Genomic DNA, 27,892 nt, shown 5'->3' on the forward strand with positions numbered 1-27,892 from the left:
TAAGTATAGCAAACCTATTTAAAGCATGATAATATATCTACTTGAGCAGGCGAATTGGTTCCATGACTTTGTGTCACATGACAGGTTCTAGTTTATTTACTATTACTGTTTCGTAATGCATTTTAATTCACCATAAAACTGTGATATAAATTTGTCGTGAAATCTAAAAATCTAACAGTCATCAGGAACTGAAGTGCAAATGCTTGTGAACAGCCCTCCAAGAGTGAAACTTAAACATAGTAAAGTAAGGAAAGCTGAGCCTCTTGGGAAGGTGAAAGAAAAATGCAGGAACAACAATTATTTGAAATAGACAAATTGAAATGAAAAACATTTGTAAGTGGGTAAATGGTTGCTAGTATTTAAGCAGTTTGAGTGGTAAATCACACTAGAAAGTTGTTGTATGAAGTTACTACACTATCATTCTTTACCTACAACTAATATCAGATAATATAAATACAGCATATTCAAATACAGTTTAAATCCTGTAAATGTACAGAAAGTTACTTACAAAACTTTTATTCATTCTGTTGTAAATATACAAGAATGTTAACTGCATGTTATATCATATAAATATATTATTATATAGTGTACTTATAAAATACAGAAAGAAAAAAATATTTGCCTGTTAAGCTGCTGCCAGTTAATTAATGCAAAGTTAGTGTGAAATGTGTACAGTAAACAATACGTGTCATTAATTGTTTAATATAATGTTTGTATTCACAATAACCCAGGTTCCTGATACCATGGTTAGGATTTTTTAACTTTTACTTCAAGTCGTACATTTTCATTCAAATCTATGCTTATTTCTAAAAATATCTATGAAACCTCAGTGAGAATGAAAACAGTCCTGGCGCGCAGCCCTTCTCTGCGTCGTCATGAATACCTGAATGCCAACAGTAAACCCACACATTGTTGCTTTAGTATGCAGGTTCCTACAATTTGATCTCCCCATGTACCGGAAAAAGGGAACGTACCATGACAGCATGCAACCTATCGTGCCACATATTACCATATTTACTAAAAGAAACAAATTTTGCATTTGTATTCTCTGCCATCCTCTGCTGCTGCGGTTCATCTTCTCTCTTAAGTCATGTGTAGATTGAAAGGTAGAGCCACTGCAAATTAGAGAAGGATAGATTGAACTTGAAATGCAGAATAATTTCTTCAATTCACTGGGCTAATGTCATTTGAAGCAAGTCAGTTCTTGTATTAAAGTACTCTTTATTTCAAAACAGCAGCTGTGCAGTTTTGGATAGACTGAAACTATATATTCTGTTTAGATGTCAGTGAAGTCTGAAAGTCTCATTACCTCTGATTCACGAAGGGTCATGGAGTTTCCATCGGATATCCGTTTGAAGATTTCTATTGAGAGAAAGGAAAATTGTTATTTCCCTTCAGCCTTCAGCACGTCAAGACAGATGATCTGTGTTAACATGTCTCTGCAGGTGTCACCTGTTCATAACAGTGTTGTTCTTCTAGTCAAGTCCAATCAGCACTCTGTATATTCATTATATATGTTCCTAAAATGTTGTCTGCTGTCCACATTGACTTACGGGTCATGCATTTGAAGCGAAGGGCTAGACTAATGAAGGATTCCAACGTTATGAGTCCAGCTTCGTTACTGTAACGCAGTCCCATCAGATTCAGCACGCCATCGCTCACTCGCAGTCCTGACCAATAGAGATTTGGAAGATTAGCCAATACATTACATACTTGCCAAAAAAAAATAAAAAATCTCTTTAACAGCTTAATATTGTCTATTGCAGAATAAAAATCTGAAGACAAATAACACACAAAAAAAACTGCAAACAAACAGAGGACTGAAAAGCAGGCACAGTGTTGTAGGTGTGCTGAAGGAAAACTGGGCCCACACATTTACAACTGGCTCCTCCTAAATGACTCAGAAGAACATTTTAGTTGCTTTTAGAGTATTTCTAAAATCAAAACTGATGTATAAAAACAACATAAATTGTTTCCCAACTGTTTCCCTCTCTAATCAACCATTTATTTTGCAAATCCCGTGTGAATTCTGGATCAATCACAATAATCAGCACAGCGACAGAGCAGAATAGGTTGTATAAGTTACACAATAAATGAATATAGGTAGATCAAATTAGCGAGTGTGGGAGATAAATTGTTATTTTGAAATTATCTCCCTGTCAATTGTTTGCCTCAAGAGAAATGAGAGACAAAAAAAGGAATGACATTTATTTCCCTGAAAAGCTGCTAATATAAAGAGAAGAATGAATACAGGGCAGCTTCACCAGCGACACCCTAACACACTACTAAATGGTGTCACCCTGAAGACGGTCTAAATATTTTCTTGGGATATTCCTATGTATAATGATTTTAAATTGCATTAAGGGAAGTGGTGTTGAAGTGGTTGACATCTACCTGTAGCCATGATAGCTTTCCTGAGCGTCATCAGAGTCAGCGCTCCTGTTTTTGAAACATCTGTGCGGTAAAAAATGTCCTGGTTACAGAAAAGAAGCTTCATGTTAGCTCAACAAAGCAACGACCATCTCAGAACAGTTCTGACTTTCACTTGGTTCCTTTTACCTTATATGTGACTATCGTGTTCCACAAACGATAAAACTCCTCACCATCCAGTTTTCCAGTGATATTTGTCTAATTCTTTGTTAAGTTGATAAACCAGTACGTGTTTCTTCATGTCCTCTGAATGGATTTCAGTTTGTCAAACCATTAAAAGGGCAGGCAGGTTATGGCAGGTACTTTGCACTTAAAAACACTTCACATTGAATATCCAGTGGAAGGATACATCCATCAGCGCAACCATACTGCGACAGGCGTCGATGCTAAAGCGTCCAGGTGTGACCGCTCCTAAGCAAGACAAACAAAATTAAACTGGACTCGAAGTTTACCCTGACAGAAGATTAATTTTCCATTCGTCCAACAATCATGTCCAAACAAACCATTCATGATTTTGTCATTTAGGAGCTTCTGGAGCGCCTCAGCATCCACCTCCTCATACTAGAAGTGGAATGAGGACAAAAAAAAGATATGTTTGTTGTTTTATGTCAAATGCAAGGATTTAAATTTCCTAATCCTAAAACTCCTTTTTTATTTCAATAAAAGGTATAAATGTTTGTGATCAGTCCTAGAGCTTCATTAGAGCATCGATACCAATGTATATAATTCCAGGAAGTGATTAGCTTAGTTTAGCATTTTATGATACCCTACATTCTGTGAGAATATCAGGCTGACATATTATTTTAAAACCAACATAAGAAATTTAGATTAACCTTTTCAGTGAGCTGATGATACACATCTCTCTTATATTCATCATCTGGTCCATTTCTGACTTCTGTGGACTGAAAAAGATTATTTTATTTCACTTGACAGATGAAGTGATGCATGTGGCGATATTAGCAAATTAGCAATACTTAAATTAAGAAGACACACAATCATGCACACCTCTTCTTCTGTATGTCTGTAATTATTGGCACCGGAATTGTCACTGAAAAGAAAGACAAAGTCAGTGTGAGAACCGAAATAAATGTAAGATAATTAATAGGTTGTGGCTGACTCACTGGACGTGTATCTCTGCCTTGGAGAGGATGGTGAGGATGAACGAGGCCGTCTCATTTGGATCATAGGTGGATGGAACAATCAGGTATTCCCCAGCCTCTAGCTTTACCAGCTCCATCACCTCTCGTGCATTCATGTACATTTTAGATTGGGCAACAGACGTGTGGCTGTTGAAGAACGAGGCTGGGAGCTTCCCCTTGTGATCCCTGTACTGTAACACCCATACACACACACACACACACACACACACACACACACACACACACACACACACACACACACACACACACACACACACACACACACACACACACACACACACACATATATAAATATATACAGTATATACAGTATATATACACACAAACACAAACATTACATACAGTAATCCCTCGCTTATTCGTGCTTCAAGATGCACGGCTTCACTACACTGCCGATTTTTAGTAGGTAGTCATGTGATTCCGTACGCGCATTCTATTGGCTGACAGCATCAGCATTGGCTGTGTGCGCTGCCTTCTGTGACTCACGGAGGAGAACGCCCTTCCGGGTATTAAACAAACACTTTTCTTCATACAAAAGTCTTTTAAACAGTGTCATACAAGAGTGTAATTCAGGTAATACAGATATAAGGTGGTTTAATATCAGTATGGGGAGGGTTCATAAACATTTCAATTATCGTAAATAATAAAAGAAATAGTTTGTCGCTCTATCGCAGAATTTCGTTTTTCACGGGTGGTCCTAGAACGCATTAACCGTGAGTAACGAGGGATTAAGACAGACAGACAGACAGACAGAGGGACAGATGGGTGTTGGGTGAATATGTTACTTACCTCTCCAGTTAGCTTGAAGGAAATGAGAGGAAAACGTATGTTAGATTGGAAACAAAATTGAGCTTTAGTCGATGACAATGCAAATACAAAAAATAAAAATAAAAACATCGTAATGAAAACAGTATCATTTACTCAAATTTGCAATGGTTTAAGTACCAAATAACAATAATCGGTACCTCAAATATAGAGAATCCAATGTAGAGGTTTTTGACCAGACGTCTGTTCCTCTTGTCAGGTTTTTGCATGAGAGACACCAGCATGTTATATTTACCCTGAGCTGAAGAACATTCATCTTTTAAACGGTCGATCTTGACCCGATACTGTGGATTTTTCCAGAAGCTGTCTGGAAGTCAAAAAGGGGGAAAAAAAATTCACATGAAGATAATTTTTTTCATCTGTCTTTGCCACATGTCAATGTTCGTGAAATATTAAGGAATAACTGGAAAATAGAACTATTGATTTACAAAGTCCACCCTACAGGCTCCATGTACTGTTTATCAGGGGAAATCAGAAGGATTTTAAGTTCCAAAGATGACATGTATGACATGTATTTGCTATAAATGACATAGTAATTGCAGTTTGTTAATTCAAGTCCAGTTACCCGTACATTACCTTTGTTATTGATGCATCCTCCAGCACTGGTTCCTGCCACCCATCTGCCATCATAGAAGGAACTCTTCCAATGGCAAGAGCTGCCCCCATCAAGGAAGTCTGGACACAGGCAGCAGATGTCGAGATCTTCATAGAACTTACAGAAGTCGTCCATCGTCATCCTGTTATCATCGAAGTTTGAAAGCCGGTTTATGTAAAAATTCAAATTCATTCATTTTTCTTCATTAGAATGTAGAATGTAAAAACCAATAGAAATGAGTCAAACATTTTATCACTCAGAATCCATAGAAATATGGGGGTGGGGTGGGGGTGGGGGTTTCAACATGCTCACCAAAACTCTCCATCACTTCGCACAGAATGACACATCTCACGGTCCTGAGGACTCACAGTTTCCCACAAATAAGACCTTCAGATACAAATAATCACAAGAAGGAAAAGGTCAAACTTGATTTGACAGTACCGGTTTATAATGATAACCACTCCAACTTCTCCCAACCTATTTGTTGCTTAGATGCTTTTAATCACAAACTGGTTTTGGCAGTTTCCAGTCCAGGCCTGTAGGGGGTAATTACTGACACAAAATGGAGTGAAGAAACTAGTGAGGTAGTTCTGCTGCACACATGCAGATGACGGCCTCATCCTCCTCAAATGTCAACACACACATGTTGGAGTTGGAAAGACAAACAAGCCAAACTCTCCCTATGCCTGTCAACGCTGAGGTTCCAAGTGTTTATTGCCGCCGCACATTCAGGCAATTCAGGAAAATTTCTGATGGCAACCGTATGAACATATCCACAGAGAGTGATTAGGTTTGACACTAGATGACAAAATTCTAAGTATGTTCTGCTGTTGATATAATAGATTAATATGCTAATGTGATATATATTTAAAATCCTTATTTGTCTTACTGAACTGAAACAAAACTAAAATGGAAAATGTCATAAAGCTTTATCTTCATCCTAGACTGAAATGTGCCAAAACCAGTTTGCATTTGTTTAGATTATGTGATGTCAATGTATGAGAAACCAGCATAAACAGGATACATGTTTTTACCTCATGCTCCTACTTCAGAATTTTGTTTAAATTAGTGAAGAAATTCTTTGGTTGAGGTTAGAAGAGGTTTTCTGTTTCGGTCATTCAGCTAAATTGATAAACAACATTATACCAGAGTAGTTTGGCATTGACACTTGACTTTTTTTTTTTTTAAATACAAAACAAATTTTCAGTAAGTCCCATATGCCAAAGCCCGACTGGCCTTTCCCACTGGCTTAACAATAATTAGAGGTTTATTATTGCAACATAACCTAAGAATGCCAGGGCTCTTTCTGAGAGATATAATTGTTCAGTATACCAGTTCAAAAGGTCATCAAGAAGCACACAGAAAAAGAGAGTAATAATATGTCTCTGTTTGTAACAGGGAGAAGAACTCTCATGAATTAAATTTTAAATATAAATTACTATCAATTGTGTCAGAGGAATCGTTTTTGTCCTTACTGATCACTCCAGTCTCCGTTCCACTCGCCTCGGCCCCAAGGATTCCATAAACGCACCAAGCTTACCACCTCCCCATTGCTCAACATCTAGCCAAAAATAACCAGAGTAAAATATTTCCTTTTTTCTTATAAAACAATATTATTATGCACGTATTATCATGCAGTAGAAGCCAATGTAAGGCTCTCATCATCCTAAATGAGTCTTTTGCAGAGGTGAGCTTTGGTAGAAGCTTAGGAACCTCATTCTAGCTTTTACAAGCCCAATAATTCAATAATTGAACTGATCATGTTTTAATGGAATACTTCACCTGTTTTACACCTGTGACTGCGTAGGCATGACCTTCGACCACTCCATTTGATAGTACAGTATTTTCAGATGTCTCCTAGAAGATGTAGATAGAATGGATGGTGTCACAGGAGCCACAAACATATGTCATAATATACGTTGCCAAAAACATACAGACGATGAGCACTGACTTATTTCATTTTCTTTGTCATTTAATTCAACTGTTATGGTCATAATGAATAAATACTTCTCCCGAAGCAATATATAATACAATGCAAATGGAAAATATATAAGGGGATATTCATCAATGCAACAAAAATATTAATACTTCTTGACAATACATCAGTTTTAATACATCAGTTTTTATTTCCTGTATTAGATACCAAAGTTATCTTTACGACCTCAAACAGCAGAAAAGCAGTTAAGGTCATGTAGATTTTGTTTTATCATTAAGGGTTCTTAATGTCCAACTAGCTAACGTCATTACCTATAAATGTCCAGCAGTCTTTCACAGTCATTTGTGCACCTTGAACCCTACTCTAACAGAATGTTTTCATCTCACTAATTTCTCTTGACCTCACATTTTAACACTATGACAAGTGAAATGTTCTGAAAATGTACTTCCTTCAGTTAATATTATCCTTGAAACATCTGGAGTAACATGTTTGTTAAGCCCTGTGCCTCCTCCTCCTCCTCTTCCTCCTCAGCAGTAGCCCCCTCTCCCTCTCTCTGTCTGGGTGTGTTGTGCTGAATTACAGGGGTAACTTTGGGTGTGCAGGAGCTGCACCGCAGCTCCAATCGATCAACGCTCACCTCAACTACAAGACCCTGGCTTCAACCTCCATTCCCTGCCGGCTCGTAGACTCTGTGAAAGTCGGTCTAAGCTGGCCAACTCTGACCCTGGGTTTCTTGCCTTTTGAGTGAAAGATGAGTAACTCTCCTCTCCTGTGTCTGTGATCTGTGTCTGAGCGGTGCTCAGCCCAGACCTGGCTATGCCCTGGCTTCTTGCATCTCTCCTACTCCACTGTTCAGCACACTTCCCTCAATCTCTCGACTCAACTCACTTTTTCTGCCTGCCTCACCAAAAAAACTCCCTTTGCGTCTAGGACCTGCCTCAGTGTCTGTGTCTGCATACGGGTTCATGAACTAGCTCCAAACCGGACACTCTCAGCCTTTACTAAACACTTGCTGGTCTGTCAGACAAACATATTAAGTTTGTCTCAGATTGTAAAAGCAGAAATTAAAGGTTATTACGTGGGTTTTTTCATGTTGTTTTAGTGCTCACCCCCTGTGGAGTACCACAACTCATCAGTGACTTGGATTGACCAGCTCTGAACATCAGCTCCCACAGGTTTGAAGGAGGGTCTGACAGCTGGATACACATGTGAATGCCACCAGTGAAGTCCACCATCGCCTCTGCAGGGGTTCCGGCATTCATATCGGTGTAGGATCCACACACCCTGACACAAATCAGTGTGAAATTACTTCATACTAAGCATTTAGTTGTTAAAGAACAACCCATTTGTTTTCCATACTTTGCATAGGCTTTCTCCAGCAAAGCAGGCCAGAACTCCGTAGGATCTTTAGAATGAACAAAGATTAGTTCCCCATTGATCGTTGGCAGCTTGTCGTCAATGACAACGTCAACCCATCTTCCGAATCTCCAGAACTGAATTGTTGAGTAGGGAGAGAACAGGAGGATTCCTTACAAAATGATGTGTACATTTCTAGAATTTAGACTTTTGGGAAATATGTATGACTTTTCTTTACCCTAAAGTGAAACATCCCACAGTAGTCCTGATCAAATGTTTGCTCATGGGGTATAACCTGTGCAAGGATATCCCTCTGGAACGTCAGTGCTCCAATAGAGGCAAGAAACCAGCAGTCTCCTGGGCGACAAAATGGGCAATGAATTGTCAGACAGGAATACTAAGCAGGCAAGGGAGTTGAAGTGATTTATTGTTAACCCAAAGGTAAATTTGTTGTGCAGATGGGAGATTCAGCAACCCAAGTATTACAGCAATATAATTACAGGAGAGATGTGCCATGGCTGCAGGTACAAAGGAATCTATCTCTCTACGTGTTTCCTGCTTTAATACATTTTCAGACAATGGGCACATTGTCTGAAATTGCACCCAAAAATGCCTAGAAATTGTTGTAAATCAAATTGACATTCATACCAATCATGCCCTGACCAAAGTCAAACCTGGAAATCCCTTCAACAGTAAAAGACGGATTGGGAACAAGTTTCTGAAAGAGAGAAAAACAACATTACATGTTAAATGTTAACCTGTCAGACAGCAAAAAAGTAACGCAAAGTAAAAGTTTCTGCCTTGCTCTGCTAGATATGGGTGGTTGGTTGGTTCATTGGTTGGTTGATTGGTTGGGTGGTTGGTTGGTTGGTTGGTTGGTTGGTTGGTTGGTTGGTTGGTTGGTTGGTTGGGTGGTTGGTTGGTTGGTTGGTGTGAAATTGCCGCGAGTAATCCTAATAATATACATAATATATTTTGCATTGGTTCCCTCCCGAGATGATCGTCTGGTCTTATTATGGATGAATGAATGAACGAATGAATGAATGAATGAATGAATGAATGAATGAATGAATGAATGAATGAATGAATGAATGAATGAATGAATGAATGAATATTTGCATCATCCAAACACCACATAACAGAATTCAGCTTTCAACCATCTACAGTAGCAATTTTCACAAGGATCAGCATATTACAGCATAATACTCTAATGTTTGTCACTCTGATGGGTGTTATTATACTGATTATTGCAAATTTTCAAAGCCAAACATTTGCACTTGTTTTGTAATATGTCTATCATTTTGCTGTCATCAGTTTGCTCACACATATTTGTTGACCCATCAGTATTCTGATGACACGGGATCACTTCTGGAGATTTCAGCCCCAAGCACTCACCCCTGGTCTCCTCCACTCCACTCTTTGCAGTTCTTCGGGGCTCAGCACCCCCTGTCCGATGGACCTCTTGTCTGGAGGAAACATCTCGTCGATGTACCTTACCCTTTGGAAGAGACAGTACTGCTTCAGCTGTTGGAAGTCTTGATTTAGGAACCTGACGGGATTGGCCATAGTCCCAAAGCCATCAAATGAAGCCATCTTCTGACGCTCATTCATGATGCTGCTACAGACACCCGGTAGAGGCATTGTGGTCCTAAGCACTGCACAGGAGACCAAGGACTGTCATGTCAGTTTCTTTGTTTGATTTAATTCATTTTAAATTTCATAAATACTGAGACACGCACTTAATCCGTCCAGCTACACTTTCTTTCTTTTTCATTAGCAGTGGACTTTGGTTACATTCTTAACCTAAACAGCTGAAACAATATAATAATACACTAATAGTTTTCACCTGAGGTCTATATAGGAATATTTTTCTTCAACAGACGTTTTTTAAATTTTTATTCTGAATGAGGTCTTTAAATAATTGTCAAGGTATGTGGAGTCTATTTGGTGCAGCAAAATGGTCAGAATTATTTCTGTAAATCACTGGATGACACAGCAACACATCAAAAAAGCATCAAAAAGATCATTTCTCTAGTTACCACATTTAGCTTTGTCCAAAATATATAAGAAATATGTGCTGTTAATTTTTTGTGTCTGAATTTAGAAGTCAGTGCATGGCCATCTTATTATTGGAAGGGCCTGAAGTCTGTGTTTGTGTGAATGCCCCTTTTTGTGAGTGATATCATCAAATACAGAGTAGATATTTTAAATCCACAGTCATCCTACTGTGAGTACAGTAAGTTACTCTTCAAACCAATTTGTATTCTGTATTAATTTTGCAAGAAAACAGCAATGAACTGTACATATTTTGAAAATACTGAAATTGTAAGATGCACTACAAAACCGTAAAAATACATTTCAGTACTTTGCAGGTAAAACTTCTGACACTCATTTGAAATTGGCTTGGAAAAAGACATTGTTGTCAGTCGTGGCTGTAATGTCTGACTGTTACAGACAGCAGAGTATTTTTCACTCTCCAAATTCTAACAACATGCAGTCCATAGTTGAACCTGGAAACAGAGTCATGACATTATGGAAAGTTGCTAAACTATTTTGTTTTATACACATGAGGACCTTCGTCTTACCTTAACATCCAAAGAGACGAGCTGTTGAACCTGGCAGATCGGCACATGAGAGTAAGAGTTTCAGATCTGTTTTTATACCTGGATATGCCCAAAGGCTACTCCTGTTACCACTGCATCATGTGGAGTTCCTGCAAATTATATAACCTGGGAATTTGATTGGTACAACTAAGAGAGGTGGGGGGGGGGGGCATGCTGCTTACATAAGGACTGTTTCCAAATTATGTTACTGCAAATATTAAAAATCATCATTGTCTTAACAAATTCAGTAAAGTTTAAAAATTTAACAGGTGATCTCTTTTACTCCTCCTAACAGACAAACACCAACAAAACATTTCCTCCTGGTCTGAAAAGAAGGGAAATTGTTTCCACACAACTCACAGGTAAGATCCCACTGAAAAACTTGTGTTCAAGCTGCAAACACGTCTCTCACTCAGGGGTGTTGGCCGTCGCACAACTAACCACGAGGGCAACAAACACGACTACATAATGGAGAGCCAGCCTATTGGTGATGATGGAATATTATTTATTCAAGCAAATGGCAGGCGTGGTGTACCCACAGGTGCTTCTGTGACCTTGTACTGAAAAGCCTACAATGTTAAAATGAAGCTGACAGACACTGACGTGCAGACCCAGACACACAATGAAAGCAGATGTTCCAACAAGCCCAGCCTGAATGCATCAGATAGAGGACACACAGGGGTAATATGCAAACCGCCACCTTAGTGCAACCAGGAATGCATGAAATGCCAAAGGGGCGACAGAAGAAATGTCTGCACTTGTTTGATACAGCCTAGAGACATTCTGGAGTCAATATTTGTGAAATTATTTTTCAAAGAACATATCATGGTCTAGTGTTGTGAGGTGTTTAGTAGTTTTTGTCGTTTTTGAGGGTGACAGGCAGAAGCAAGGCTGGATCAATTATCAGATTAAAAAGTCAGCCAAAGACAAAAAACATCACCTGACATGAACCAAACCGGGAGAGAGAGAGAGCACTACTGAAGCTGGATGTTGTCAACGCTCAATAAATTACTGTGAACCAATTGAAAACAACAGCAGTTCTCCATCTGGAGTTAGAACAGCATTTCTGAAACATTTTATTAAAAGTCACATTAATTTTTTAGACCATATTGTCAACCTGTGTTTTAAATGTTTATACACGCATCAATCATGACATGTAGTGATGTCTTTGGCTGCTGTCAGATTTTTTTCATGCTTTTTATCCGATATGCATTTAATAAGAATTACAGATAAGAGAAAAACCTTTGCACCTCACCACATTGGTAAATTTCCCAGTTTGGGATCTTCCTTCCATGCAGTCTGAGACCGAGTTAGCTGGAACTTTGAGTTTGTTAGCACACTTTTCTGAGGCACTTGTTCTCTTTCATGTCTCCTTTGTGTCCCTATTAAGTCTCCTGGTCCTATTAGCCTTCTGTTTGTGTTTGACTTGCTGACTTCCTGCAATAATCTCCCTCATTTATTCTCTGAAATTCAATTTTATTGTCTCCTTTTTGTTTGTGCTTATGTTTGCATTTGTCCTAAGTCTCACATTGCTGAAATGTAATATTGGGACATTATATTTTATAAATGTCACAACAGTATTTTAAATCTGCCACACTAAAAGCTTAGCGGGCATCGCATCAGTGCAGTCGGGATGGTAACAACCTCGTCTGGTCATTCCAGCTGACTGCTGTTTATATCACAGGCTATCAGTGGAACTGATTAGACGCCTGAACAATGAGGCTCTCCGGTTCCTCACTGAGCTGTGTTCATCCAGCAGAGGGCATCTTAAATCATCCAAATGGATTTGTGAGTATGTGGCTGGAAACTAATTGTACAGCGATCCAGTCTGACATGGAAAAAGTTGCATCTATAATTATTAATTTGTTCCAATCTTCGACCTTTGAATTCTACATAATGAGTACTAATTTCAAAGAGGTTCCAGAGTTCAGTGACACAAATATATAACGTTTCTCATATACAACATTTTACATTGTTGAATAAATAATATTTACCATGAATTTGGCAAGAGTTTATTGTTGAGTAAACTTGCAGAAATGGTAAAACTGTCACTATGTAACATGTGATGTGGAACTTGGGGAATATTAACAAAGGTTGTAGTATACATAGACTAAAAATTCAGATTATGAACTGTTAGTAATAGTAAAGGTAATAACACATGAAACGGCAGCAAATAGGACAGAAATATAGAATAAAGACACTAATCAAACAATAACCACAGGAACATAATTTCATTTTGATGCCATTGTATTTATTTTTATGAAAATGTTGAAAAAAAAGTTTCAAACCAACAGTATACTTTGATTTTAAATTCAAAATTCATTCAAGCACAAAAGAAAGTCATAACAATGATTAAAAAACACAACACATGTTACAACCTAATGACTCCTATGCAGGACAAAACATCTTTCACTCTGCAAACCGTCCAGGAGCATTGTGTCGTACATCTGCCTTGTTGGTTTAAGTGTACATTGAAATGTATAGCCACTGAAAATAAAAAGGGACAGGAGTTATTTATATAATACAAACATCATGCTTCATCTTTTATAAAGAAAACAAAAACCTTTCAATCAGTTATTATAGTGGTATAGAAATGCATTGTGTAACTTGACTTTCTTCTACTGGTTCTGCTTGTTTCAGCTTAAGTCGTCTGCAGGTTTTGAGGTTGTGTTGAAAGATGACGCCCGTGTTGAGGCTATGTGTGTATGCAGCGCTGCTCAAGTTGTCTGCTTCTACTGACTTGTAAGCTTTTGCTCGATTTTAAAGTGCTACCAGAGACAATCAGAGGGCTTGTTGTGTGTGAGACAGTGAGACTGACCTCTGATGTGTGTAATGAAGTACAGTTTGCAAACATGAACTGCTGATGGGAAGAAAGTGTTCATTTACCTCGGCCTCATAAAGAGTCATGACTTTTCTATCAGACAGATGTTTGAAGATTTCTGCAACAAAGTGAAATCAAAAAGTGTCATAAATTTACGGGACTACAAAGATGCATTTTGATCAATCACTCAGCATGTGAGTGACAGACAGTTACATGTTAGAGGCAGTAGCGGTTTTGGTATTATTGCTGCTAAATGGCCTCCCTTACTGTGCATGCAGTCAAAACGAAGGATGAGCATGATGAAGCTCTCCAGCGTCATGTTTCCAGAGGAGGTGCCGTAACGCAGAGCCATCAGATTGAGCATTTCATCACTGATCGTCATTCCTGTTCAACACACACACACACACACACACAAACACACACACAAACACACACACAAAGTTTAGAAAATTAACATTTTGGTGTGATGTTAGAACTTTAATCAATTTATTCGTCAAAAAAAGGCAGGGTCAAAATCCAAGAAAAATCATAAGCTTCTAATTCTCACAATAGAGTCACAGGCTCGTCTCTCTCACGTGGTGGTCTGGTGACAACAATACAAAACGTGATGATCTGACCGAATGAACTCAAAAAGCACGGTTCAAATACTCAACTAACAACCTAAAAAAAGAACAGAAGAAATGCAGGAAGTTGCCAAAAAAAAAAAAAAACAGACACTGGTGTGACTTTGGACACATGACAAACACAGGGCTGCAAAAAGCAATCCGAGTCCAGAATGATCACACTCCAGCAGGTAGAGGGAGACAGAAACAACAGTCCAGACGAGGATCCCGACAAAACCATCTCTCTATTTTCTTGTATCGTCTCATCTGCAGCTGTTTATACGAATTGCGGGTCACGCTTCTGCTGAAGCCTGTCCGAGCCAGCTACGGCCGAGAGGCAGGTTACACCCCAGATAAGATTCCAGCTCATTGCAGGGCCACACAGACGACAAACAAACACTCACACTCGCAGCTACGGACGATTTGTTGTGACCTAAACTGACCTCGACTTCCATCTCCTGCGTGTTTTTGCAGGTGGAAGCCAGAGGAGAGTCCAGAGAGAATCCACACAGACACGGGGAGGAGATACCAACTCCACTCAGAAAGGAACTGAACCAACAACCTTCTTGCTAGGAGGCAACTTTGCAATACCTGAAGATGTGAATGCAGACCTCAACTGATTCAGGGATAGCCTTCCTGTTCGTGAAACATCAGCATGGTAGAAAATATCCTAAAAAAGAAAAAACTTCAAATAAAGTCTGGAAAAACATCAGTATTTATTTAGGTGGATTTATATGAATGACAGAATGAAGTCAGTACACTTTAATGTATTTAAAGTAAGTATAAAATATTTGCACCGGTTCCTTTTACCTTGTAGGAGATGATCTTATTCCACAAATAGACAAATTCCTCACCGTTTAGTTTTCCAGTGATTGATGTCTTTTTCAGGAACCATTAAGGTAAATACACAGGTGAACAGGAGTGTTTGTGTGTGTGTGTGTGTGTACTGTTGTTAACTTATGTGTTGTCTTTAGTCTTGACTTCTTTTGTCCTTTCTTCTTCGCTCATTCTTTTCTCTGTTTGTCTTTCTTTCAGACCGTAGCACTGACTTTCTCCAAAAATGTAATCTCTTTAGTTACAACACCTATTCTGCCTCAGTTGTTTACATTTGGGTCTTTTGTTTCCACCCATTTCCTATTTCTCACACAATAGTGACCCTAAATCAAAATGATTCTCACACCAGGATACATCCATCAGAGCAACCATGCTGCGACAGGCATCGATGCTGAAGCCTCCAGACTTTAAGTCTCCTAAAAGGAAACAGAAAAACCTCAATTATACGTAATTCATTCTAAACCCTGCGAACCAAAGGTACACGGTTCATCAGTGAAGGCTGTTGATATGATTAAAGTCCAAACCTTTCAGGATTTTGTCATTCAGAAGACCCTGGAGCTGCTCAGCATCCACTTCTCCAAACTGGAAAATGAAGCGACAAGAAGTGATGAAGAACTGATGAAGAACTGTGGCTGCATGAACAACTTGTCTGTCAGACACACACGTCGAGTTCTATTTTAGTTTTCCTATCAGCGTCCATCCAATGCGGTTAACATTTTGATTGTAAATACACATGTGAATATCTTTTTATCGATGAGTGTGTCGGCCATAAAATGAAGTGTGACCACACACACATTGTTGGCACTGTGCTATCTGGAGCAGCAGAAAGGAATTACTCCACTGATCAGCACAAAGCTGGCAGCGAGTCAAAGGCAGTGTTTTCCTGCTATTTAAAGGGTTCATGACTTACAGTGCTGTGAATAAGTATTTGCTTAATGACTTCTTCTGGGTTTGCTTGTTTCTCACATTTAAATGTCGCAGGTCAAAAATGGTAAAAAAATTTAAAAAAAAAATCTTTATTCTATTCAATGTAAAAATGTTATTTAAAATGCCGCTGAGTCTTTCCAGTCAATATGGAGGATGTTTGGCCCAGTTTCCTCCGCAAAGTTGTTATATTTCGGACAGATTGGTGGGTTTTGAACATGAGCTGCATGTTCTTTGTCATGCCACAGCATCTCAGATGGATTTTATTTTTATGTTTTTATTTTTTTACCCATTGGTGTTCTACTGCAGAAGTGTACTTGAGCTTTTGTGGTCACTCGGTTATTTATAAGTCATCATTTAATAAACTATTCTCTGTGTAAACTTGTTAAATTGTTTACTATTAAAAAAATTTTGTATGAAATATTTAAGTGTGACAAATAAGCAAAAAAAAAAAAGAGAGATATCAAGTAGGGGACAAATACTGTGTTTTTTTATGTTTGTATGTATGTATGTGTGTGTGTGTGTGTGTGTGTGTGTGTGTGTGTGTGTGTGTGTGTGTGTGTGTGTGTGTGTGTGCGTGTGTGCGTGCGTGCGTGCGTGCGTGTGTGCGTGTGTGTGAGAGAGAGAGAGAGTTGAAGCTATATGCTCTCCTGTCTAAGAGACACAGGTGTGTACAGTAATGAATAACAATAACACGACATTCACAGTTTTCTATACACAGCATGTTTCACCTCCTGCTCCTTGATTTTAATCATCTGGACACCTTTACTTATTTCACTGAAGTGTGCCATCAGTTAGTCGCCTCTGTCGAAGTACAAACATGCGGTGCCACGTGTAGAGACAGCTGGTTATCAAAGGAATGGGACACCCAATGCATAGCAATGGTAATGGGAGAATAAAGCCATTTTTTCTCATGCATGTTATGTTGTTCGAGTGAAGCTGTTAACTAAGTTTGATACACCTTTGTGCACCCACAATAAGAGTGTTAGATCCATATTGGATTAAGATTGAATATATGACCTGAAAATCATTCATTTCCCTGTAATCATCTTGCAAATCCAGACTTTACCTACTGTATGTGTCATCGCTACATATTTTAGCTGATAATAGCTATAATTACTCTCATATGTCCATGCCAATGAGATCAATATTACCTTGTCAGAGTGTTGATGGAAAAACCTTGTCTTGTTTTCATCATCCTTTTCATTTGTGGCCTTTTTAAGAAGTGAAAGAGAAATTAATTCATTTAACACTCAATAACGCTCCACTGCAAAATCATATTTCATCCAGACATGTAATAATCAAACATAGTAGAGACCGCAATGTCAGAATAACGTCAGCACCAACAGCACTGTGACACTGTAAAATCTTTCATACCTTTTCAATGGGCTCATGTTTATTGTCACCAGTGTTTTCACTGTGGGGAAGACCAGAGACTCATATTATTAGTTTGATTGGTCATTTGCTGACATAAAACACCATTAGGTGTGATATATGGCATGTAGAGTAGTATCGGTGCTGATAAAAAGTCATGTACCTGCTCCACATTTACTCAGTTGTGCCAGATCCTCAAGCAAAATTTAGCATACAACACACAAACTATTTAAACTTGGAGTTTTTAAAAGCAGCTTTTTCTACCACATTTAAACAGTTAGACAATGTGTAATTCATCAACAAAATGAAACAAAACTAACTAAATTAAATTACATTAATGCTGGTCACAGCTCTACTAGACACACCCAGGCCTGATTGCTACGAGGCCAACTCAATCATCACTGAGATAGAAGCATCTCACTGTCTTACAGCTCTCACCAGTAGAAAACTGTTAACCTAGAATAACATTAAACCTGATAAAGGACTGATAATTCATGAGTTCGAATAGAGTGTTCCCCTCTGCTTTAAACCAAATACAGCATTCTACCAAAACAACAGCATGGAGGTGTCAATGTCCTGTTATCTGGACACTTTGCTTCTTCAGGCCCTGGATATAATTCCGTCATACCATTATTCTATCCTTCAATTTTCAACCGCTAATCTTGTCATGAAGACAACAATGTAAGCAGGGATGTCCAGACTTCCCTCTCTCTAGACACCTCATCCAGCTCTTCTTAGGGAATCCTGAGGTGTTCCCAGGCCAGCTGGGAAATATACTCCCTCCAGCATGTCCTAAGTCCCCCCCAAGGCCTCTTCCTGACATGCCTGGAACACCTCCCCAGAGAGGCGTTAAGGAGACCATAGGTGACAGTAGGAACATACTGTAGATCAAGAGCTTTGTCTTTTGACTCAGCTCTTTCTTCACCATGACAGACCCATACAACGACTGCATCACTGCAGAAACTGCTCCAATCCGTCTGTCAATCTCACATTCTGTCCCTGGAGATACACCACAACAGACTGTCTTTATATGGGAGATGTTTGGTTGCAGTTAAGTTTGAACGTGCCTTTTGGAAACACGTTTGAAGTGTTCAAAAGACGTGGAGGGAGCGAGTGAGCATACTAGCCATGGGTCTCTGTTTTGGAGATGATGGTGAGGAGGAAGGAGGCCGTCTCGTTAGGATTGAAGGTGGATGGTACGATCAGGTATTCACCAGGCTTTAGCGAAAGAAACTCCATCACCTCTCGGGCATTCGTGAAGGTTTTAGTTTGGCTGACAGGTGCATGGCTCCGGAAGAAAGACGCTGGGAACTTCCCCTTGTGATTCCTGTCCTGTAATAAGAAATAAACATCTCTCTTCAGTTTGTATTGTTTTTCAGATAAGAGTGTGTTTTTGAATGGAGAGTGTTTGTGGTGAGGGATAAAACTCTTACTTCTTCTGTGACCTTGATGGGAATCAGTGGATGAGTTCATGTTAGAGACAAAAAGCATATTAGTTAGTATTAATATTTCAGTCAAAACAGTGTAGTCCTACTACGTGATTGTGGTTTCTTGCCTCAATCGTACTTTAACGATTAATATCTACTGCTCATTTCCTTAGATTGTTCTTTGGAAAGGTTGTACTTATTGGCAGTGGTTGGGGATTGGCTTATTTGGACTACAACACCACCAAGAACTGAGTTACCCTGACCTGTGTTACCTGATTGTAGTCTCACATACAAGTCTTGGGCCCTCTAGCTGCCCTGGTATAGCAGTGCCCACACATCCTTTCAGCATGATGCAGCACAGAGTAGTGATAGGACGTTCTAGCATCCCACACTGAGGTAGTTTGGGTACAGTCGTAGATATGGAACTCCATTGGTATTCTATTGAAACTGTCAGTATCTCAGCAATATGGAGGCTTTAGACTTTACTTCATCCCTCATGTAGGCATGAAGACAAGAAAGTAGTTGATACTGGTTTATTTTTTTGACTGGGACTGTATACTGGGATCCATTTGTTGTGTTCATCTCAAGGAAACAGAATCAATTTCATAGTCCAGAAATAGCAAATTAAACAAAGTTTGTTATGGTAAGTGTCTAAAATACAGGAAGTTTGAATGATAAACATTTCAGCACATTTATCCTGAGGAATGTTGCATTCACCTCGTACACAGAGAATCCAATGTGTCGATTTTGGAACAGTCCTCTGTGCCTCTTGTCAGGCTTTTGCATGAGAGAAAGTAGAACGTTTTTCTCACTGGGTTTCCCAGAATGTTCCCCTTCAATCTTGACTTGATACTGTGGATTAGTCCAGAAAGTGTCTGGAATGCAAAAAGAAAGCATGAACTAAATGAAACATATATGGTGAAAATAAATGAATAAATAAATACATGATAAAATACGTTTTTTTAATGAGAAACATATGGTGTTTACGCATGTGGTGTAAATACATTATGGAAATGGCACAAGAAAATGGTGCTGCAAAGAACTTGAGCAGCCTAAAATTCTGGAATGAGGTGTCATCAAGGACAATTTTAGTCTTAAATAATTTTCTAGTCTGTTCTTGTGTAGTGGGTTCTGAATTTTCTCCGATGAAGACAGTTTTTCATAGGTAAGTTCCTGCAAATAGCATTAACATCTTCATATGAATTCAAGATAAAATAAATTAAACTAAAATAAATTAATAAATTAAATGAAATAAATAAATAAAATAGAATAATAAGTAATCAATAATAAATTAATAAAAATAATAATAAATTAATTTAAAAATAAATTAAACTAAAATAAATAAACTAAATTAAACTAAAATTTATTAAACTAAATTAAACTAAATTCTTTTCCTGTTTATGGATATCTCAGTGGTAAAGGCAGGTGTTGTATGGGTGGGAAGAAAGGAATAACAAATCCAAATATCATTGTTGGTGGTTTCAGAGAAGCACGTGTGTGATTGTGCGCGCTGGAGATTTTTGAAGGGTACTCTATTCACATGTATTTAATGTTAGTACCCCTAAAGATTGTATTAATCATTAGTTATTAGTTTTACATTTTCCTGACAGGTTTAGACAAAAAATAACGGAACATGTTTTCAAGTTTAAAAGAAAGGATTATGATGTACTATTACCATACTAAATACTCCCTCCATTTAGACTTCTGAAGATAACATTTTTTAGATGACTGGGGTTTCCAAAAGCAAACGTTCTTGAATTCTTTAGAAAAGTCCATGTCCCATTTTTATGACAAATTAAAGCATAAAGTGATGGAAAGTGTTCATATTACATTTTATTTAGTAAAATGGGTGATTTTTCATGTAAAACTTGTCTACATAACATTTACATTCAGCTGACTGCAAGCAGTGAAGTTGTTTTGAAGCTGCGTTGCATCAGTTTTATTGCTCCTTTTACTTAATGGTGCAACTTAATTACAGGTTTGAGTACTAAATTCTAGATAAGGAATCATGTAAACCAATGTTACTGCTCCTCCTATCTTATCTTATCTAACACATTCATCAATGTTTGTTGTGATGTTGCCACATGACGTTTTCCTGTATCAGCTTCTCTGACTGCTGTGTTTGTGACCAAGCTGAACCTACAAGTATAAATGACCTGCTTGTTGTGACAGAATATAATTTTTAAAAGATTAAATTTACAAAATTCAATGTTTGAAGATAGACTGTGGATAAAACCTCAAACGATGGGTTGATTCTGAACACTGTGTGCTGAAGCAAGGCCATGACACACACAATCTACGTTGATGCTGCTTTGTTCTTTATATCCTCTGGATGTTTCCAACAGGTAAGCATGCCCTTTGACCTTAAAGAGCATGCATACATGTTACATTATTACACTTTTTTGTTCCTCAATCCACTCTGGCTAAATTTAGCTATCCCCTGCATCTAAAATGGAATTACTGCAGTTGTTTATGCTAAAATAATACCTGCAATATTTTGACATATTTGTCTCTTCGGGGCTTGTTACTTTAAGCCAGATATCCTTGAATACCTCTGTTATTCATGCATCCTCCTGCAGTGATTCCTGCCACCCATCGGCCCTGATATGAAGACGTCTTCCACTGACAGGAAGAATCTCCATCAAGGAAGTCAGGAGACGTGCAGCATATGTCGAGTTCTGAGAAGCATTTACAAAATTCCTCCAGGGTCATCCTGTTGATCGGAGTTTCATTAAAAAAAAAAAAAAAAATATATATATATATATATATATATATATATATATATATATATATATATATATATATATCGATGGATGGATGGATGGATGGATGGATAGATAGGATAGATAGATAGATAGATAGATAGATAGATAGATAGATAGATAGATAGATAGATAGATAGATAGATAGATAGATAGATAGATAGATAGATAGATAGATAGATAGATAGATAGATAGATAGATAGATAGATAGATAGATAGTACAAGATATATTTATATTTCACCTGTATCAGTAAATCAAGTAAATCAGGTCAATTAATTTTTTTATGCTGCGCTTTATTAATTGAAATACTGTACAAAGCTCACCCCCAAATTACAACACCCATTCAGCCCTCTTATTTATTTGTAAATGAATAATGTTAACAAGCCATGTGTTAACAATCCTACACTCAATAGGACAGGCCTGTTCAAACCTCTCAAAGTCTCACATGAACGTACACATCTTACCAAAACTCTCCATCATCAGCCACACAGAGACACATTTCTCGATCTTGAGCGCTCACAGCATTCCACAGAGGTGACCTTAAGGACAATTTTTTTTTTTGTTAGAAGACATTAAGTGATTATCTGTGGTTTTCTTTGTTCAGAGACAAGTTCCAACACATGTTTGGAGAGTTCCTGTTGACTTTCTACACCAAGTATATATTCTCATACACCTCTTGTGAGAGATGGCCCACATGTAACCCTCACTGTGCGTTATCTAACTTGCAAAACTAGTTTAGGGAGCTCAGGGGTGACGTCAGCTTAAGGATTCCTTATCTCTTCTACAAACATCTTTGTACAGCTGCCTGAGTGACTGAATGCCACTGAAGAGACTTTATGACGCCTGGCTGGCGGCTACCTTTGGGTTCCACTTAAGCCAGGTGTCGTATTTATAAATGTTGATTGCCTGCATGCCTGACAACAAATATCTATTTCTTTCAAAGGGAGATAGTATAAATGTTCCTGTAGCAGGAAAGAAGAAGGATATGTTGCCACACACTCACTGATACGGAGTCATTCTCACCGATCACTCCAGTCTCCCTTCCACTCCTGCTTTCCCCAGGGATTCCACAAACGCACCAGCTTCACTAGCGCCCCTTGGCTAATCATCTGACGTTGGATCATAAATGGAGTGGTTGGTGTTCATCATAACGTGCCATACATGAAAAAATGGAATGAATTACTAAATGAATCATTTTAACTGCTAGCATCAAAAGAAGATGATGTGTCTGCTATAGTTAATTCAACATTTATAATAGTGTTGATAGAGATATGTTCCAAATGTATTTCCTTACCTCTTTCACACCTGTAACCGTGTAAGCGTGGTCTTGGATCAATCCATTTGGCAAAACAGTGTTGGAAGGCTGATTCTACAATTCAAAGATATGAATCATTACTTAAAGTTCACTGATAGAAAGTCCTGTCCATATGTACACAATGTACAGCACAGACTCGAAACAAAAACTTTGGGTAAACTGCCAGGTGTTTGATATTTGTATTACTGCCGTGTACTCAGCAGAGTAGAGTAGCCAGCCCCCCTGGGACGGGCACTGGATTTTCTCCAACTGGGGACTCCATTGTTTTTCTGGAGGACTTCAGAAGACAGTCTATTCCACGAGGATTAGACCGATAGTCAAACCTGGATTCAGGACCAATGCAGATTTTGTTCTAGTGGTAAAACACTGGATCAACTCTACACTGCTAGAGTTCAGTCAGTCTATACTGTATCTGCTATGTGGATTTGGAGAAGGTATTTATCGGCATCCCTCAAGCTGTCTTATGGGTAGTACTTGTGAAGTATGTGAGAAGTATTCAGGGTTCTCTGCTAAGGGACGTCCGTGTGTTTTTCTTCCTACAGTACTTACCGTTCCTGGTGTGCCACAGCCCATTAGTGATCTGGATTTTCCAGCTCTGAACATCAGCTCCCACAGATCTGGAGGAGGGTCTGAGAGCTGGATAGACATGTGAACACCTCCAGTGAAGTCCACCATCGCCTCTGCAGGAGTTCCAGCTTTCATGTCGGAGTACGAGCCACACACCCTGACATGAGTGGATGTGATATCATTTTTATATAAATAAGGAAAAACCCATAATAAGATATAATTTATGTTAGATTAACACTGTATTTTTCTTTCCATACTTGGCATAGGCTTTCTCCAGCAATGGAGGCCAGAACTCATTCTGGTTTTTGGCATGAGCAAAGATTAGGTTCCCATTGATTGTTGGTAGTTTATCATCAATGACAACATCGACCCACCTTCCAAATCTCCAGAACTGAACGTATGAAAAATAAGAGTTAAACATGACCAAGCTCAAAAATTAAAACAATATCAGCTCTGTATCAATAAACTGACAGTAATGATTATTAATTATGAATATTCCAGTTATTTCATCATGGATCTACGGATACAGTACCTGACTTTAACAAGGAATGGTGGATTCTATTTGATTTGATTCTTGTTACGCTCAAAACTCACCGATGAAAATGAAAGGATCAAACTGCTCAGTTGCATTGATTTATTTCTATTTAACTTTAAAAGGGAGCAGGACACACCCTAAATGCACTCATGCAGTGAACTTTAGACCACAATGGTTTATAAAAGGCCCAAAGTGGTTTGTGTGTAAAACAAGTGACCTCCTTGAACCGAGTTCATTCTGGAGCTTGTTAACTGAGGTTTACTGGACAGTTTCTGCTCACTCTGCTACTCAACACACATTGAGGTGATCTTGTTTAGTCAGGGGAAATGGTTTCGTATCATTAGAGTGTCCAGTGTATGACAGACTCTATGACTGTGGTCAGTTCTTAATGTTTAATCCAATAATAACCAGCCGTGCTGTTGTTCGATAATCGATATTCAGCACTTACCCTGAAATGGAACAGCCCACAGTAGTGCTCATCAAATGTTTGTTTAGGGGGAACTACTTGTCTGAGGATGTCGATCTGGAATGTCAGAGCTCCTATTGATGCAAGAAACCAGCAGTTTCCTGAAAACACAAGTTATTGAGTTATCACAAATACAATGTGGCTCGAAAGTAGAGCAGGAAAGAAGAAGCTTCATCCCACCGAGTATTCCTTGAGCAAAATCAAACCTGGAGACCCCATCGATTACGAAGGATGGGTTAGGGACAATTTTCTGAAATACAAACAAGAAAAAATTAGCAATAAAAGCTTTAAGTATATTACACCAGTTTTAAATCTCTGCATTGGCTCCCCGTCCGCTTCAGGATGGATTTTAAGGTTCTCTTATTAGTTTTTAAATGTCTTAACAGTCTTGGACCGTCTTATCTATCTGACCTGCTTTTATCATATCAACCCTCGCGGACCCTGAGGTCCTCTGGCACCGGCCTTTTAACCATACCACCAGTAATAACAAAAACCCACGGTGAGGCTGCATTCAGCCATTATGGCCCTTATCTGTGGAACAGCCCCCCAGAGAACCTCCGGGCCTCAGACTGTTGCTATTTTAAAAAGGAAGCTCAAAACTCACCTTTTAATTTGGCTTGTAACTATTTTCTTTTACTCTCTTATTTCCCATCTCTTACTACTTTTATGCCTTTAATCATTTTTATTTTATTTATTTCTATTGTTATTTATTTTATTTTAAGCCTTGTGCATTTTATTACTTTAAAATTTTCTAAACCCCAACATTTTTATACATTTCATCATTATTGTCTGTTTTTATTCCACTGTTTCCTCGTGGGGGCCCTCCACACCGGGAGTCGTGTCTCGTCTGCCCACGGGGACGTCGCCCTGGGGATCCCTCGGGCCTGGGGGACTGGGGTGGCTCTGCAGTTGGTGTGGTGTCTGCCCTGGTCTGTCGAGGTTGAGGGGGGGTCTCTGTGCCGGTGCTTCCTGTGGCTGCGGACTGTGGTGCCTCTCGGTGTGGATGGCCCCCCATGGGTGGCTTCTCCTCACCTGGATCCTCAGTGCCAAGCCATGTTAACAGTCTGCTTACTGTATGTGTGCAGATGTGTGTGTTTGTGTGTGTGTGTGTGTGTGTGTGTGTGTGTGTGTGTGTGTGTGTGTGTGTGTGTGTGTGTGTGTGTGTGTGTGTGTGTGTGTGTGTGTGTGTGTGTGTGTGTGTGTGTGTGTGTGTGTGTGTGAGTGTGAATGGGGGCGTGGAGGGGGCTATATGTGTCACTTTTTATTGTTGTATGTTTCATTATTTTATCACGTTTTATCTTGTGAAGCACTTTGAGTTGCATTTTTTACGTATGAAAAGTGTTATATAAATAAAGTTTGATTTGATTTGATTTGATTTGATTTGATTTGATTTGATTTGATTTGATTTGATTTGATTTGATTTGATTTGATTTGATTTGATTTGATTTGACTCTACAGGCTCGTGTTTTTCATCTCTGTTCTAATACAGAACTGAAAGACTCAGAAATGTTCCCTGTACTTGAACTACAATACCTGCTGGTTACCGTACTCATTCCTACAATGTTAACTTGAGTCTTTAGCAATCTGACAAAGTTTAGGTGAGAATTCTCCAAAGGGAACTGTGCAAAAACTAACCTTTTGTTGTGTCCCAGCAAATAACTGAGCTACCCTGAAGAATACTGGCTATGAAGGAGTCAAAGGAAGACAGATCACCGCTCTGCAGTACATACTGTACACACTGGTGGTGGGGGCGGTTGAGCAGCATTCCCTTATGATATTGACTGACACTGACTGCGATAATCTTTATGAACATATAATTCACATGAGAGCCCTCTGGGGTCAAAGGTCACCTCAACATGAACTCTAATTGTAACCCTGATCCAGTGTGTTTTCAGGCTCAGAAGGTTAATTCAATAATCGGTTCATAATTACCCATAATCCCACCTGTACATATATCAGTTATCTGTAAGCTCTTATCACCACTGTGGGTAATCTCAGTCATCAGTCTACTATTACACATTGCATTTTTTCATCAATTTTATTCCAGCCTGTCAGCCACATCGAACCTCAGTTAGAAGGGCTGCAAAGAACACTCACCCTGGGTCGGAGCCACTCCACACGGTCCATGTCGGGGGGGCTCAGCAGCCCACCGCCAATGGAAGTCTTACAAGGCAGGAACATGTCATCTAAGTACCTTCCATTTGCGATGCAGTACTGTTTCAGCTGTTGGTAGTCTTGGTTGAAGAACTTCTCCGGGTTGTTTGGACTCCCGTAACCGTCTCGCTTGAAACGAGTTTCCACAATGTTCCGACACACACCAGACGAAGGCATCATCGCAGCTTTTCAGTCTCTGCTGAGATAAATGAGTATGATAAACATTTTACTATTAATACAGTCTTAAACCATATTTTAAAAAAATACTACCGTGCAATTAAAATACAATATTTAAAAAATATATAGCATTCAAAAAAACATACCACAATGAAGTCAAAATGAGCGAAGCATTGTACTAAAACATAGGTTTGCTACAGGAGAACATACATACACTCTAATCTGTACAAATGTAAACTAGAACATGTGTAAGAAAAAAATAAAATAAAATAAAAAATTTTAGCTTCTAAATTGTGATTTCTGTGTCGGTGTTTTGAAATCTTACCTCAACAGCCTGAGAGAGAGAGTTGTGTGATCTGAAGGAGAGCGTTGAGGATCTGTGACTTATAATGACTGTAAAATGCCTGAAGCTACCTGAGCAAACATAGTGTTGCTTAGAAAGACAATAATGAGTCCTTGTTCACGTACGTACCTCTGAATGGCACACAGACTGACAGTTTCACATTCATTGGAAAGACCTGCAGAGGTTTGCATGTTCCTGATCTTTTTAATGATTAATCGAGTGTGTATAAAGCTGGTGTGTCAGGAGCACCAGCTGCTGCCATCTGGCTGTGTATTAAGGAGTCCTGAAAGTTCGACTGTCAGTGTTTATTTTTACACGTATATCTTTGAAATCTTGCGCTGCCTTTATGTTATCATCAAAAAAATCATTTCTTACCTAGCTTGCTGTCCTTTTCTGATAATGTTCAGATGGAATTGGTCCCAAGATGTTAAAAAACAAAAAATACACAACGTGAAATCTCAAAGAAATGACCGTCATGCATATGATAAAAATAACTCCCACATTAAAAACCAAGTAACAATTCATGCTTATTTTATTGTAAATATTAACTTATTCCAAATTCCAACCTCAGCCGCCGCTGGAGGGAAGAACTGGTTCTGTCACTGCTAATATGAATACTGAATACTGGTTACCTGAGTGTTGAGGAGCTTATCCAGTCACAGTATTTTACATAAACTGCAACTA

At 38.7% G+C, this 27,892-nt stretch overlaps 2 protein-coding genes across 8 annotated transcripts; both read right to left on the minus strand.

The window, feature by feature from the left end:
- Positions 1 to 487: 487 nt before the first annotated feature.
- LOC137611059 (calpain-1 catalytic subunit-like) lies at positions 488 to 11,333 on the minus strand. The gene is made up of 23 exons (XM_068339049.1): positions 11,266 to 11,333; positions 10,888 to 10,917; positions 9,698 to 9,957; positions 8,951 to 9,020; positions 8,541 to 8,659; positions 8,306 to 8,439; positions 8,056 to 8,230; positions 6,793 to 6,867; positions 6,486 to 6,571; positions 5,323 to 5,397; positions 4,992 to 5,152; positions 4,556 to 4,722; positions 4,380 to 4,391; positions 3,552 to 3,760; positions 3,436 to 3,478; positions 3,264 to 3,332; positions 2,934 to 2,991; positions 2,780 to 2,841; positions 2,560 to 2,628; positions 2,395 to 2,473; positions 1,554 to 1,670; positions 1,310 to 1,362; positions 488 to 1,115 (listed from the first exon to the last, which is right to left on the minus strand). Exons 3-23 carry the CDS (start codon positions 9,941 to 9,943, stop codon positions 1,089 to 1,091), a joined length of 2,106 nt encoding a protein of 701 aa, XP_068195150.1. The 5' UTR covers positions 9,944 to 9,957; positions 10,888 to 10,917; positions 11,266 to 11,333; the 3' UTR covers positions 488 to 1,088.
- Positions 11,334 to 13,134: 1,801 nt separating this feature from the next.
- On the minus strand, positions 13,135 to 27,545 carry LOC137610715 (calpain-1 catalytic subunit-like). 7 transcript variants are annotated; one of them, XM_068338483.1, is made up of 23 exons: positions 27,338 to 27,545; positions 27,191 to 27,221; positions 26,729 to 26,884; positions 24,715 to 24,784; positions 24,517 to 24,635; positions 23,791 to 23,924; positions 23,516 to 23,690; positions 22,946 to 23,020; positions 22,675 to 22,760; positions 22,116 to 22,190; positions 21,440 to 21,600; positions 19,605 to 19,762; positions 18,894 to 18,905; positions 18,584 to 18,792; positions 17,464 to 17,503; positions 17,241 to 17,300; positions 15,687 to 15,744; positions 15,517 to 15,578; positions 15,139 to 15,207; positions 14,920 to 14,998; positions 13,994 to 14,110; positions 13,792 to 13,844; positions 13,135 to 13,392 (listed from the first exon to the last, which is right to left on the minus strand). In XM_068338483.1, exons 1-23 carry the CDS (start codon positions 27,397 to 27,399, stop codon positions 13,366 to 13,368), a joined length of 2,088 nt encoding a protein of 695 aa, XP_068194584.1. In that variant the 5' UTR covers positions 27,400 to 27,545; the 3' UTR covers positions 13,135 to 13,365. The 7 variants fall into 7 exon arrangements, 4 of the variants coding, with proteins under 4 accessions (XP_068194584.1, XP_068194583.1, XP_068194585.1 ...); XM_068338482.1 differs by having other exon boundaries at positions 26,729 to 26,887; XM_068338484.1 differs by having other exon boundaries at positions 26,632 to 26,884; positions 27,191 to 27,348.
- Between the last annotated feature and the right edge of the window lie 347 nt (positions 27,546 to 27,892).

Source organism: Antennarius striatus, chromosome 17 (assembly GCF_040054535.1).
Source record: "Antennarius striatus isolate MH-2024 chromosome 17, ASM4005453v1, whole genome shotgun sequence".
Classification (NCBI taxonomy): Eukaryota; Metazoa; Chordata; class Actinopteri; order Lophiiformes; family Antennariidae; genus Antennarius; species Antennarius striatus.

Coding starts and splice junctions, on each gene's coding strand:
- LOC137611059 (XM_068339049.1), bottom strand. CDS start 9,943: ATGCCTCTACCGGGTGTCTGTAGCAGCATCATGAATGAGCGTCAGAAG. Junction 3,479..3,551: donor AAGGCAGAGATACACGTCCA/GTGAGTCAGCCA, acceptor CTTTCTTTTCAG/TGACAATTCCGGTGCCAATA. Junction 2,842..2,933: donor AAATGACAAAATCATGAATG/GTTTGTTTGGAC, acceptor TGTCTTGCTTAG/GAGCGGTCACACCTGGACGC.
- LOC137610715 (XM_068338482.1), bottom strand. CDS start 27,399: ATGCAAACCTCTGCAGGTCTTTCCAATGAATGTGAAACTGTCAGTCTG. Junction 22,761..22,945: donor CGGTTACAGGTGTGAAAGAG/GTAAGGAAATAC, acceptor ATCCAACGTCAG/ATGATTAGCCAAGGGGCGCT. Junction 15,579..15,686: donor GAATGACAAAATCCTGAAAG/GTTTGGACTTTA, acceptor GTTTCCTTTTAG/GAGACTTAAAGTCTGGAGGC.